General features: G+C 48.5%; 1 protein-coding gene across 2 annotated transcripts in view; it reads right to left on the bottom strand.

Annotated features, from left to right (window-relative positions):
- ASTN2 (astrotactin 2) overlaps window positions 1–14,223 on the bottom strand; it is a 742,933-nt gene that overhangs the window by 529,548 nt on the left and 199,162 nt on the right. For both annotated transcript variants that reach the window (XM_059657840.1, XM_059657842.1), the window contains exon 4: window positions 90–242. In XM_059657840.1, the coding sequence (XP_059513823.1) occupies window positions 90–242 (153 nt within the window). The remainder of the gene's footprint in view (window positions 1–89; window positions 243–14,223) is intronic.

Here is a 14,223-nt window from a genome sequence, read left to right as displayed (position 1 = left end):
AAGCAAGGGAAGAGGGTACAGCTCTTCCTGGGATCTTCAGACACAGGGGACAGCCCGCTGATGCCCGAAAGAGGTGGAGGAGAGCCTACCTCGAGACTTGCTCCTCCGCTTCCGCTTCCCCGCCGAGGCACTGCGAGGTGCTGGCTGCAGCTGACCGATCTCGATGGGCGTGTTGGCGCGGAAACTCTCCTTGAACTTCTGCATCAGGGACTCCACGGTCTCCTGCGTCGCCTCAGCTGCCGCTACAGAGTGGGCAATGGGGCTGAGGTTAGGGCTTGATCCACCCCCAGTCCCTGGAGGCCTGGGCCTGGCCTCCCAGGGTCCCTGGAGTTAACTCCCTGACCTAGGGATGGTACAGAAGCCACAGGCGCCAGTATAGAGGCATGTACTGGCTTACACACTTATTTCTCGAACATCTATTATGTTCCAGGCACTGCCTCTAGCCCTTGAGATATGGTGGGGAAAAGTTAGACACAATCCACGCAACATTTCAGGAGACAAAATTGCAGTATCATGGTATGTAGATCACTTGGTACAATATTCCCATTTCCCTTTTGTAAATTTACTTAAGGAAATCGAGGCCCCCAAACCTCTGTCATAGGAAAGCACAGAATATGAGAGGAGCAGAAAGAAGAGTCATCTCTCCCATCTCTCCTGTGAGTCAAGGCAGGCTTCCTGGAAGAGGCAGTATGGTCACTATGATTTTAAGAATGAGCAGGAATGAGCAAAGAAGGTAGGATTGGGGGGTGGGGGTAGAGAGATTTGGGATAAGAATGCTCTGGGTAGAAGCAGAGATATGTGCAAAGATCTGAATCCAGAAAGAGCACAGTGCTGGAGTGATGGAAAGGAGTTCGGTGTGGCTGCAAGAGAGTGTGCAAAGAGATGAGGCAGGAGAGGCCAGATCACCTGTAAGTCGCACTGAGGAGTGTGGATTGTATCCTAGTGGCAAAAGTTCATCGCTGAAAGGTTCTAAACAGAAAACCAGCATCTTCAAGTCCCTTTGATAACAATTACGAATAAGAGTATGAACAATCCAAGCAGAGGTGGTGAGAGAGGCCAGTACAAAGGCTTTTGCAGTAGCCGGCAGAGGCGGTGGTGGCTTGAACCAGAACAGGGCAGTGAAGACCGACAGCAGTACGTGGGCTGAGCAACATTTCAGGAGACAAAATTATAGTATCATGATATGTAGATCACTTGGTACAATATTCCCACTTCCCTTTTGTAAATTTACTTAAGGAAATCGAGGCCCCCAAAGAAGGCATACGACTCACTCCAAGCTTACACGGGGCAAAGTCAAGCTTTCTAACTCCTAGTCCAATGTTCCATTTGTCACAATACTGTCCAATTATTTGTTAGGAGCCACATTTCCACAAAACTGAAAATAGTAGAAAGTTCCAGAGAATGGACAAAGTGAGGTCAGCTGGCAGAGAAAACAAGAACAAAGATAAGAGAAAAATAAGTCAGAAATGCTTGAGAAGAAAGGAGAGCGGTCACATAAAAGGCGAGGAGAGGAAAGGAGAAAGAAGGAACACGGCCGAAGGGCCGCAATGCCTTTGTTCTGAGAAATTCCCAAAGAGAGCCCCAACTCTGACATCTTCAAACGCAGCCCTCCTTCCATCTACACCTTCAGAGGCTGGGAATTTCTTCAGTCTGAGCTACATGCCGTCTGATGCCAGGAGATGGGACGAGCCCACGGTTCCTGTTCCTTTGAAGGGGTTTCACTAGACCGGACAAAGGAGGCTCTGAGCATCCCAGCACGGATTCCTAAGGAGCTCGTGTTGTCCCTGGAACGCTTATCAGCTGTGACAGGTGTGTCCGCGGGGAAGTGCCTACCCAGGAGGCAGGCTTGGGCACTGGGCCCTGTGAGAAGCCCCATCGTTGGGGACACAGTGGAGAATCCATGTTTGCTGCGGAAAAGACAAGTACAAAGGACAATACATGCAAACCATGTGGTGGCATTTCCACTTGCTCACCTGCCTGTCTTGCCATCCCTCTCCCCAGGTGATCTCCTTAAAAGTGAGCAAGATCCCAAACCTGGGCCCCTCCTCCAAGCCTGTGACACAGAGCCCTCCAGCAGAGTCGCTACAGCCCAATTCTGAGCAGCACGGTCAGGCCCAATCGGATGCTTTAAAACCAGCAGGAGAGAGATTCGCTTAAACTTGTAAGAGTGGTGCTATACTGGGTACAAAACCTAGAGCAACTCAGTCTACAGCCTGCTGTGGATTGAACTGTCTGCCCCCAATGTCACATCTTGAAGACTTAACCCCCGATGTGACTGTCTGTGGAGATAGGGCTTTTAGTGGGTCAAGTTGAATAAGGTCCCGAGGACGGGACGCTAACCACAGGGTTGGTGTCTTCGTAGGAAAAGGAGGAGGAACCCTCCTGACGTGCACACCAAGGCAAGGCCACGCACGCGCATAGTGAGGAGAAGGCCGTCCAAGAGCCAGAACCCAGCGTGCTGGCCTTCCAGCCTCTAGAGCTGAGAGAAGTTTCATCCTGGTGTCTAAGCCACCGAGTCTACAGCATCTGGGAATGGCAGCCCAAGTAGACAGCACAATCACTTGGAGGGGAAAGCTTCAGCAAATGAATCGGTGGGGGATACAGATATGTGCCCACTACAAGGTGCAATGTTGAAAAAAAAACACCAAACAACCATCTTGATGTCCACTACATGGACAGGAAGGCTAATATTAATGAAATGGTTGACACAGAACTGTGAAGTGTACAAACGAGATATATACTTATATGTTAAAGGAAGATGATATAAGAGGTTCTATTATAGGAGCAGAACCTAGTCTAGGAAAGCTATGGACACTTCCTTAACGAGCAGTGTGAAGCTCTGAAAAGAATTTGTGTTAATCAGGTGAGAAGGAAGTGTGGGGGGGTGGTAAGGTGAAAAGGAGCAAAAGAGGCAGAGGGAAGAGTCTAAACAAAGACTTCCCTGGGAGAAGGAGTACGAGAAAGAGCTACAATAGCCACTGGAGAGGTGGGAAGTCCTAACGCTGACCCTGACCTTGACCCTGACCCAGACCCTAACTGTTCTGGGACTTGTTAAGGATAGAACATGCTGATTTCCATGGCTTATTTCCTCCTGTGTACCATTCTCTCTGTCACCCCAGCCCTCCCAAATCCCATTTAATAGCCCTATCAAAATCAATAGATCAAGCTGTCCATGTCTTCATTTAGGGAATACTGCTCTGACCACAGAGAGAAACTTCATTGCAGAAGGACAGAAATGGAAGTGAGATCAAGTAGGAGACCATGCAGAAGTCCACACACGGGATGACGTATCTACCTGGATAAGGTAGTAGAAATAAAGTGGACAGAGTAGCAGAGAGTAGAGCCAAAAGGTCAGATTAGTAGAGCGAGAGAAGTGGGCAAATCCAAGAGTTATTTTTCAGGTATAACTCCTCCGAAGTGGCGAGTGATTGGAAAAGGTGGACATGGGGGAGGGAGGTAAGGAGGGTGACTCCTGATCTTCTGGAACGATGGTATCTCACAGCCTGAAGAGAACAGGTTCGAGATAGGAAAACGTGTGGTGCCTTCCAGATGTCTAAGTGGAGATGTGAGAAGACAGTAAGTTATGTGGGTCTCCCACTCACAGGAGAGAAATGGGCTCTTTGGAGACCCCACAATACATTCCTTAGAAAAGGTGGAGGGAGTGTGTGCTTGCTCAGCATGTGAGCTTCTGGCACAGTACGGGCAATAGAACAATTTCTTTCCTCACCTACACCGTCTGCACCCCCAGATTCACCCTCCACCCCAGGTTCACTCTGCCTCACTCTATGTCCTGGAAGCAGACCCTCTGTGGGGTGCTGCATGGCTCCTTCTTACCTGGCTGTGAGTTTTCCTAGTGAGATGCTCTGCAGGATGTGGAAGGACAGAATCTGGGGGGGTGTTTTCCCACGCCCTTCCCTGTATCTGTGTCATATTTCTGATAGGGACTGGGATTCTCAGCCACGACAGCTTCTGCCCTTTTTCAGACCCTGTTCTCATGGCTCCAGTAAAACCATTTCTTCTCCCTGCCCATCCACAGTTCTAGGGGTGGGCGGTGGTTTCCTGAACATTCTTGTCACTGGTTCCTCAGTGCCCCCATGTTGAGTCTCTTCACTCTGCGTGCACCTCGATCAATAGTCACTTCATTGAATTTTTCCTGAAAGTCCCATTGAAGGGTGCCTTCTTTGTCCATCTCGGTCTAGAACCTTGACTCCTCCCTTTTCATCGTGGCTCTGACATTCAGCAATTCCTAAAGGTCAGTTTCTCCCCACCCTGTTACCTCTGATTTACTTTCTCCTGAGCTGATGCCGATAGCACTGGCGGGAGGAGAGGGAGACACACAGAGAGGGAAGGCTTGCTCCCCTGAGCTGTGGGGTTTCTGATCCTGACAACAGCAAATCCCTTCCATCTGTTTGGCTGTTCTTGCCTCAGTGACAGTGCCAGGAGCCCAGACAGGCTTAGAGGGGGAAGTGCTTGTGCAAACCCCCTCCATGGCTCCTTTCCTCCTGTGCACCATTCTCCCTCCCACACCAGCCCTCCCAATCCCATTTAGTAGCTCAATCAATATCAATAGATCAAGTTGTCCAAACAAGCCACAGTACCTCCTGGTACCCGCTGAGCTCTGCCTCCCCAGAGCAGCAAAATGCTCGCCCCATCGCCTGGCTGAATGCAACAGATGGTGCTTGATCTGAGCATTGTGGCAGGCCCGGGAAAGGGAGGATGGGAGAGGGCTGCCTCCTTCTAATTGACATATGAGAGATTGTCAAGTTTAATGAGGATGAATGACTGGGGCCTGTGCAGAGGAGCCCTGGTTCCCAAGTCATGGGAGAGGAGAGAAAGAGGACAGGAGAGAGGAGAGGAGAGAGAGGAGAGAGAGGGGAGAGGGGAGAGGGGAGAGGGGAGAGGGGAGAGGGGAGAGGGGAGAGGGGAGAGGGGAGAGGGGAGAGAGGAGAGAGGAGAGGGGAGAGAGGAGAGAGGAGAGAGGAGAGAGGAGAGAGGAGAGAGGAGAGAGGAGAGAGGAGAGAGGAGAGGAGAGAGGAGAGAGGGGAGAGGGGAGAGGGGAGAGGGGAGAGGGGAGAGGGGAGAGGGGAGAGGGGAGAGGGGAGAGGGGAGAGGAGAGAGGAGAGAGGAGAGGAGAGGAGAGGAGAGGAGAGGAGAGGAGAGGAGAGGGGAGAGGAGAGAGAGAGGAGAGAGGAGAGAGAGGAGAGAGGAGAGAGGAGAGAGGAGAGGAGAGAGGAGAGAGGAGAGAGGAGAGGAGAGAGGAGAGAGGAGAGAGGAGAGAGGGAGAGAGGAGAGAGGAGAGAGCTGAGAGGAGAGAGGAGAGAGGCGAGAGGAGAAGAGAGGAGAGAGGAGAGAGGAGAGAGGAGAGAGGAGAGGAGAGGAGAGGAGAGGAGAGGAGAGGAGAGGAGAGGAGAGGAGAGGAGAGGAGAGGGGAGGAGAGGGGAGGAGAGGGGAGGGGAGGGGAGGGGAGGGGAGGAGAGGGGAGGGGAGGAGAGGAGAGGGAGGAGAGAGAGGGAGGAGAGAGAGGAGAGGAGAGGAGAGGAGAGGAGAGGAGAGGAGAGGAGAGGAGAGGGGAGGGGAGGGGAGGGGAGGGGAGGGGAGGGGAGGGGAGGGGAGGGGAGGAGAGGAAAAGGGGGGAGGAAAAGGGGGGGAAGAGACACAAGAGTAGAAAGTAAAATTGTGTGCAGTAATGAAGGTAGGAAAGGAAGAGGCAAAGAGTGGAGAGAAAGGATAGAAGGTGGATCCTGAGTGCCTTTGCCAGGCACGTGTCTGTTTCCAGATACCAGGCCAGCTTCTGCCTGATGCGCCACCATGCAGAAGGCACCGCACGCTGTGTCTACACTGGTACTCAGCAATCCTGAGACCCAACTCTCACCTGCTCTTCTCTCCCCCTCGTAGCCTGGGATGTTTTACCACTAAACCTCGTATATGTTCAAGTGCCTGTAGCACCTTTAGCATCCACTTTAAGTTTTCTAAATTCACCTAGCCTCTGTGGAAAGAAAAGTCACAATTCTTGAAAACCAAGCAGCCAAACAAGAAGCTTGGCCTTTCCATGTGTTCTCTCGTTGATTCCTCTTAATAAACCCGGAAGGTAAGCATCCTTAGCTGCTGTTCAGAAATGAGGAAACTGAGACGCAGGGAAGTAAACCAACGCCAAAGGTCCCACAGCTTAGAAATGGCAAAGCTATGATTTGGAGCCAGGTTATGGGGACTCTGATGACATGGGCCCACCCACTGTACCATCCAACATATACTCTCTCTCTCTGGACTGCTGGGTGGGTGGAGATGAATATCTCAGTCGTGGAGTTTGTCTGTGACCTGGAAAGTGATGCTGACAGCCCAGCCCCTTTAAACACCTGGGCCAGGAGCCCCAGGCAATCGGGCTGTGGCTGGAACGGGGGCCAGTATAACTGTGCTCAGTGCTGATGGTCAAGACTGTCCATCCTGGAGGTGCCAAGCTCAGCTCATGCCCCATTTCCCCAGTTCTGTCTCTCACAGACTATGCTCAGAGAACCAAGACACAAGTGGGCATTAGTTGGCCATATCGCCCACCTATGTCTTGTGCAAGTAAAAAAGGGGCCCAATGTAAACTCTGCCTCAGTGTAACCTTGAGTCACTCCCTTCTCTTGTACATCCCTTAGTCTCCTCCTCTGTGAATGGCTGCAGGTCACTGGCAAGTGAGTGTAATTATGTATGTAAACTGTCTCCCAGAGCCTCAAGCATGCAGTGAGCGCCCCAGAGGTCGTCATTACCCACCTTTCTCTCACCCTTAAGCTTCATAATTGGTCAATCAATCAGTTCATTCTTTCATTTTGAAAGTCGCCTTCATTATAAAATATCCACTTTGGAGATTATTTTAGACAGTATATACGCACCCTCTTAATCAGATGTGGAAACAGGAGCAGTGGGAGACCAGTCATGATAAAAATAAGCAGTGGCCCATGGTTCCGCATTCAGGTCTCCTATTTCCACTACTCTTCCTGCTCTCCCAAGTTCTAGGATAAGTTCAGCCTCAGATCTTGTGATGTTTCACGTACGTGTCAACTGGCCAAGGCCATGGCACCCAGACATTTGGTCAAACGGTATTCCAGACATTTGTATGAAGGTATTTTTTAGTTGAGATTGACATTTAAATTAGTAGATTCTAGGTGAGACAGACTATTCTTCGTAATGTCGGTGGACTTCATCCAATTAGCTGAGGGCCTAACAGAAAACAGACCATCCTCCCCCACTAGGAAAAAGGAATCCTGCCAACAGACTACCTTCAGACTCAAGGTGCAATATCAACTCTGCCCCAGGTCTCCAGTGGACCAGCTAACCCTGAACATTTTGGAATTATCAGCCTCCACAATCACATTAATCAATTCCTTAAAGTCAATCAATCAATTTGTCAATAGATAGATATAGAGATGATATAAATATAGAGATATATAGAGTTGATCCTTGAAAAACACAGTTTGAACTGCATGGGTCCACTTATATAAAGATTTGTTCTTTCAATAAATACAGAGTCAAAAGCTACATGTGGATTTTTTCTACTATGCAGGGGGTCAGCATCCCTAACCCTCACATTGTTCAAGGGCCAATTCTATAGAGAGAGGGGATGTATATAACCAACCTATACCTATATCTATACCTATATTGGCTCTGCTTCTCTGAAGAACCCTAATATGACCTCAACTTGCATCCCCAGGCTTCGGACTGGGCACACTCAGATGCCAGGATTGGAAGGACAGAACTAAGAGAGACCGCTCAGACCTGAAGCACACCTCAGCACGGAAGACATGCTGGAAAAGCAAAGAAAGACGAAATTTGGAAGTGGTGAGAGCCCAGTCACAGACCCAACATTGTATCTCACACCTCACAGGAAAAGGAAAAAAAAATAAATTAAGTAAGAAAGAACACAGCCAAGTGTTTCTTAGCCAGAAGAGAAGACTCCCCCAGCAGAAGACATTTAAATCCATGTACACATTTTTTAAAAATGGCCACCTCTTCCCAATTCTCAGGGATAGAAAGTTGATGGATAGAATTTTCTCACTTTGTAGTTTTTTCTCCCACATATTTTCTGAAACCTTTGAGGCCTGGCACAGCTTATTTTCAAGCAAGTGCCTGCAGACAAGAAAAATGGACAAACAGCAACAAATATAAATTGGAAAGCGTAGAAATAGCCTTTTCTTACGTACACCATCCCGGGCCTGCCAGGGAATACAGCAGATGTGCAGGGTGGTCATATTTCTGCTGGAGAGCTGCATTGAGTTCGAATGATGGAATTGAACTTAGTGATATTCTCCTGTGCTCTGTTAAAAACACAGTTCCCTCCAGGTTCTCTGGAGCTGGCTCCACTGCCCCTCACAGGACACCGAGGGCCTCTAAGATTCTGCCTGCCCCACGGCCCTGTCATTCCAAATGTCAATAAACTATACGCTCACCATGAGACAGATGCAGTGGCCACAGGACTACACTGTTCAGTTTGCAAAGCCCTCTCACCTCTCTCAACGAATGCCGTCCATACAACCTCCCTTTTTATGGAGCCTGAGAAGCAAAGGAGATTTCCAAAGGTCTGGCTGGGGCTGAGACGACAGGCCCACAAGTCCAGTTCAAGAAAGAAGGGGGCCAGCAACCAGACAGGAGGGGACAAAGACTTCTTGGTCACTTATCACCACTTTGGTGGCAGGGCGCGACTATGGAAAAGGTGTCGGAACCAGGCACCGTTTGGAATATGAGCCGTGTTTCTTCCCAGCTGTGAGATGTGGGCAAATCATTGAACCACTCAGAGCCTCAGTTTCTCCAAGTGTTAAAATGGGGTTTATAACTCCAACCCCAGCAAGCTGCTTTGGGATTAAATAAAATATTAAACTGTGTATTACAGTGCCCGGTAGAGAAAGGATTTTCAAGATAAGAGTTACTAGTATTATTGCCCAAAAGATCTTAAAGCAGCAGTCATAGCAAATCTGGATTTTCCACTCAACCCGGTGGCCTGCGCATGCCCAGCATTCTATGGGACTCCCAGTCACTAGCCCGATTCCTCTCCTAGACTCATCCCTTCTGTAAATGGACCGGAAGGCCCTGTGTGTGACTCAGCACCCCCTGGCCCTGGAAGGCACCTCCGGGGCACATTTGGAATTCTCCATCCAACCGCTGACCAAGCAGTGTATCGGGGGTGGACACTGGGGACAGAGTGATGAGCTGAACAGTGTCCCTTCTTTCAAAGGTGACACTGTTTACTGGAAGCATCAGGTAAAGTCAATGACAATTGACTGTGCTGAACATCCAGATAGAAAGAGACGTGTGACGAGAACACTGAAAGCGAGTCCCCTAATTCCTTCTGTGAGCGCAAAGCTTTGGACATCTCCCAGAGGAGACCCTGGCCCAGCTGAGCCTTAAAGAATTCAGAACCAGGTAAAGAGGACGATGCAAATAGGAGCATCAGCAGGCGGCAGGGGCGATGACTGTAGAGAAAATGCCACAGCGTTTGCTTCTTCTAGAGCTTACAGTGAGAGATGATTTTATTACCCAGAAAATCCACCTTCGAGAGAGGAAGGAGGGCGGACTCGCCCAGATCCTAGCTCAAAAAGCCCAGCTACTTTGAGAGCTCGGCTTTCCCAACTCACTGTCCTCTCCTCTCCTGTCCCTGTGACTGTCAGCTCAGACACACGCAGTGTACCACAAGCCTGGGCTTAAACCTCCCTTCTACCACTTACACAGTATGTGACTGGCTATTGGGTGTGTTCCTTTCCTTCTCTAAGCCCCCCTTCCTCATCTGTAAAACCTTAAGCAGAAATCTCCCTTAAGAATTGTGAGTTTCTGTAGGTTTTTCTTTTTCTTTTTTTTTTGGCATTTAATTCAAGGCAATAATATATGCAAAGTTTTAGCACAGAACCCCCAAACGGATTAAGCACTCAATAAAGTAGAGCCTTTGTTATCATTACTGTTATCCAGCTTAATTGAGATAAGCTTGTAGAGGGGGCTTGCACCAAGGCAAAGCTCAATACAGGCTAAGTTCTCCATTTCCCCAGTGAGTAACTCTTGGCCTTTGATTAACTACTGGACTCTAATTCCCCGTTTTCCTCTCGTGTATAAGTTTCACTATCATCTCCGGCCTCTGTGACACACAGGGATTCCATCGGCACTATACTCCAGCCCATCCCATCATGGCCATGCCTCCTATGTAGCCATGCCCTGGGACCTGAAAACGTAGCTCCTGCCCATGGTCCTCTGTGTACTCTCACAGCGCGCTGTGTCATGCTCATCAAGTCTGTGCTTCGACTTCTCAGAGATCAGCGGACTTCAGTTCTACTGTGGCAAACACTTGGGAACACGTGTATCTATTGCAGACGAAGGTCTAGCTCCATCATCAGGAGCCAGAGGAGTTGTTTTTCTGGCAGCTGGTTGGCAGCGAGAGGGGAGTCCCACCCACACTCTTCCCCTACTCCTTTCCTCCCCAGACATTTAACCGCCTCTTGGTTTCACTTCTTCCTCCAGAGACTTACCCTGAAACTGGCTGATTTATCTAATAGCGAGGTTCACCTGAACCTACCAATTCCAATTTGCCAATATTATCTCATTAGTCACGCAAGCACAATCACGATGGTAATAATGACATTTACCATTTATGGGATCTTTATAAGGTGACAGGTATTATTTTAAGGTAAGTATAGCCATCACTTAATGTAATCCTCATAACTGACTGTAGTCTATGGAACTATTAGCCTCGCTTCTTCACCCCTCCCTGCACCCATACCCTGGATACAGCCTCCGTGAGTAGAGATGGAGTGTGCCTCATTAGCCTTTGACTTGTGCCTGGCTCTGTGACTTGTTTTGGCCAATGGGATGTGGGTGGGAATAGCATGTACCAGTTATGAGCCTGAGCTTCCAGAGGCATCGCATAGTTTTGCTCACACATGTACACCTGCCACCTGCATGAAGAGGACCTGTCCCAGCGAGCCTACTGGCTCCAGGAAGAAAATCCAACTCCTGGGAGAGTCACAGCTCTACAACACAGAGGAGTCACCTGACCTCCAGCCACGGTCACTGACCCCAGCCAACCCGGGGAGGATGAACAAACCCATCTGAGGTTGAGCACAACACTCTATCCCATCCGATCCTCAGATACGTGACAAGTCAATGTTTATTACTGGATGCCACTGAGATTTTGTAGTTGTTTGTTACATAACATTCTGTGGCAAGAACTGAGTGATACACAACCTTCCAAAGTAAATATAATTATATTAAGCTTACGAATGGATAAGTGGTGCACACCAAGGTTAATTAAATTTTCAAGGGTCATATAGCCTACACACAGCAGAGCTGGACAAATACCCAAATACTACTTCGTGGCTTATTTTGGAGCGAGACCAACAAGCGTGGCTTAATGAAATGACTTTGGAGTGGGGGAAGGAGCCCTGTCAGCCAGCTTCCCTTCAGACCATATTACTGATAATTATGAGGATGATCCCAGAAAAGAAAGCCATCTCTTCAGGAGCATAAAGACTGTTAACACATCCATTCAGAGCTTTCAGGGTTGGAGAAGCTTGCTGAATAAATGAACACATGTTATAGAGTCTATATAACTGGGCACTGAATGAGAAATATGAAAAAAAAACTGTGTTGTGACGTAGGTACATTACTGACCCATGCTGTGGTGGTGGTGGTGGTGTGTGTGGGGGGGGGGGGGAAGGGGAGTGGCTGACCAGAGAGCTGACTATGAAACATGTACAGTTCTCACTGCTTCAACAGGTGGTCTTTCCCACCCATCTTTCTTTAAACTAAGGGCAAATCTTCCCACTGCAAAAGGGTGGTTATACGTTTAAACACACGTACGTCAACTATAGCAAATGGCAGGGACTGGGGAGTGAAATTAATGCAGCTGCATTATAAGTATGTCCTATTTCTCAGTATTAAGCTCTTAAAAATAGACCTGCTAAATATATAGACAATAATGGATGGAGGCTGAGTTGGTGTTTCTATGAGGCTCAGGATTTTCCATTTAATGACTTATAATTGCAATTTCCCATTTCTACATGATGGCTAGAGCAGGCTTGCTTTATTACTCGAGATAACGTGGAACCGCCACACAAAGACGGAAACAGAAAGCTAGAGAGGAATCTCGGGGGGCGGGGGGGGCAGCACCGAATCCTGAATCAGAAACAGCAGACCTGGGGGAAGACCAGGTCCCCAGCGCTAGCCTCGCTGCTGTGTGACCTGGGACACCTCACCCAGCCTCTCTGAACCTTGGGAAATAAACACTTCTGTGAGGTGCATGTGAAAGCATTTGATAAGCCGGGTCACTGTAAAGTTTGCAACATTGCCACTTCACGATTACTAGTAAAGACTGGGGATTCTAAGTTCTGCTCTTTACATCCCTAATCAAATAGACAGTGTGCATACAAAGAAATGAGACAAAACAAGGCGGTAAACACACAGTGTGAACTTATCTTATTATGAAGCTGAGCTTCAAGCCCTGGCCCTGCCTGTTAGCATCTGCTCACCCTCCAGTACAATGACAGTGCCTCCCTGAGCCTAGGCTCTTCCGTATTCACTGACGGAGAGGAGGACAGCTACAAGACAGATGTAAGCACACTAGTGATACCACGAAGTCATTCTGTTGACTTGTTGACTTTTCTCAATGCCAGGCACCACAAGCCTGAGAAGGGGGTGATACTAGTTAGTCCCATATGGGGACAGAGCTTGGCCTGGAGTCCAAGCTGGTCTGACACCTAAGATCTCAACCACGGCTGGAATAATGCAAACAGGAGGAGGAGCCAAAGAAGGACATGGAAGGAACGGAAAAGGGATCAGCCTATGGAATGGTGGGGCCATCCCAAGCACCCATGGGTGGGTGCCACGTGGATATGGGGTCACACATGCATCTTAGGAGTTAGTTTTATCCCCTGGCGCAATACTCCTGAATTATCTTCTTCCTTCCTTCCTTCCTTCCTTAGCCCTGGTTAAAACTGCCTCAGCTCAGGTATGGATACCTCCTTTATTCTCTATCCTTTTCCCAGAAAGCAGACAAAAAACTAAGCTACGGCAGTAGAGAGGGCAGGAAATCATGCCTTTAGTGGAGCAGAACAAATTCCTCCTCTGATGTTTTTGGAGAAATAATAGAGATCCATCGCAGGGAACCATTTGTACAGAGAGCCTGCAAGCATGGGCTGGTGGGTCTTGAGGAATACTCTCATTTTGCTAAATGTGCACAGCGAGGTAGCGAAGTGTGAGAAAAGGAGACAGACAGAGGGGCTCTGATAGAACCTGCAAGCCAAGCTCATCTGGCAGCCCTGGGAGGAGGCTCCCATGCCAGCCGCTGCTCTGATAGGCTGTTCCAGGATTATAAATAGCATTCATATATTCTCTCTCTCTCTCTCTCTCTCTCTCTCTCTCTCTCTCTCTCCCCCCTCTCCCCCTCAGAGTGGCCCCCTCTTCCTGCTGGCAGCTAATTCAAGAGACCCTCTGTCTCTTATCTGTCATCTCCTAATTTGTACCTCCGGAATTTGGACACCCCATGCCTCGATTAGACAGGGTGCCCGACTAGATCTTGGGGGACTTTTCTCCAATAATGTAATAAACACACGTTCTGCTGGATGTCTTTCCTCCTCTCCTTACTATGCGATTTCCATTCAATAATTTGGGCATCAGAGATCTCAATGTGCGTTAACAGTAAGGTTAACCACTGAGAAAGTAACATATATTTCCTAGGCTACATTCATAAAAGCATAAAGTCTTAGGACCAAGAAGGGGGCATCTCCCCTGTGCAGTGCTCAGATGACACCCGGAGGACTGCATTATGGTCTGAATGTCAGGTGAAGCACGTTATTAGCAAAGTAGGAACAGGTCCAGCTACGAGAAGCTAGCCCGATATGAAGGCTGTAATGATATCATAAGGAACAAGTAAGACACAGTAAGGGAGTAAATATTAACTGCTTCGATCATTGGAATGGCTGTAATACTAGTACAACTTTTAATGCTAATGGTTAACGTTCTTACTATGTCCCATGCCCCATGGTACATGATTTATATATGTGATAATTACAAGAGCTAATTTTTGAGTGATTAAATTGGGCCAGGCACCTGCTAAAGTGCGTGAAATAGGGAAGAGAATAAGATGTACAAATTGCCAGTTATAAAAACAGTCACAGGGATATAAAGAACAGCATAGGAAATGTAGTCGATAATATTATAGTAACTAAATGAAAGCTGCCCGATGGACACTAGACTTATCAGGGTGAT

The sequence above is a fragment of the Myotis daubentonii genome, chromosome 11 (genome assembly GCF_963259705.1).
Source record: "Myotis daubentonii chromosome 11, mMyoDau2.1, whole genome shotgun sequence".
Lineage (NCBI taxonomy): Eukaryota > Metazoa > Chordata > Mammalia > Chiroptera > Vespertilionidae > Myotis > Myotis daubentonii.
Note: the sequence above shows the minus strand (reverse complement) of the source record. Positions and strands in the feature narration are given on the sequence as shown.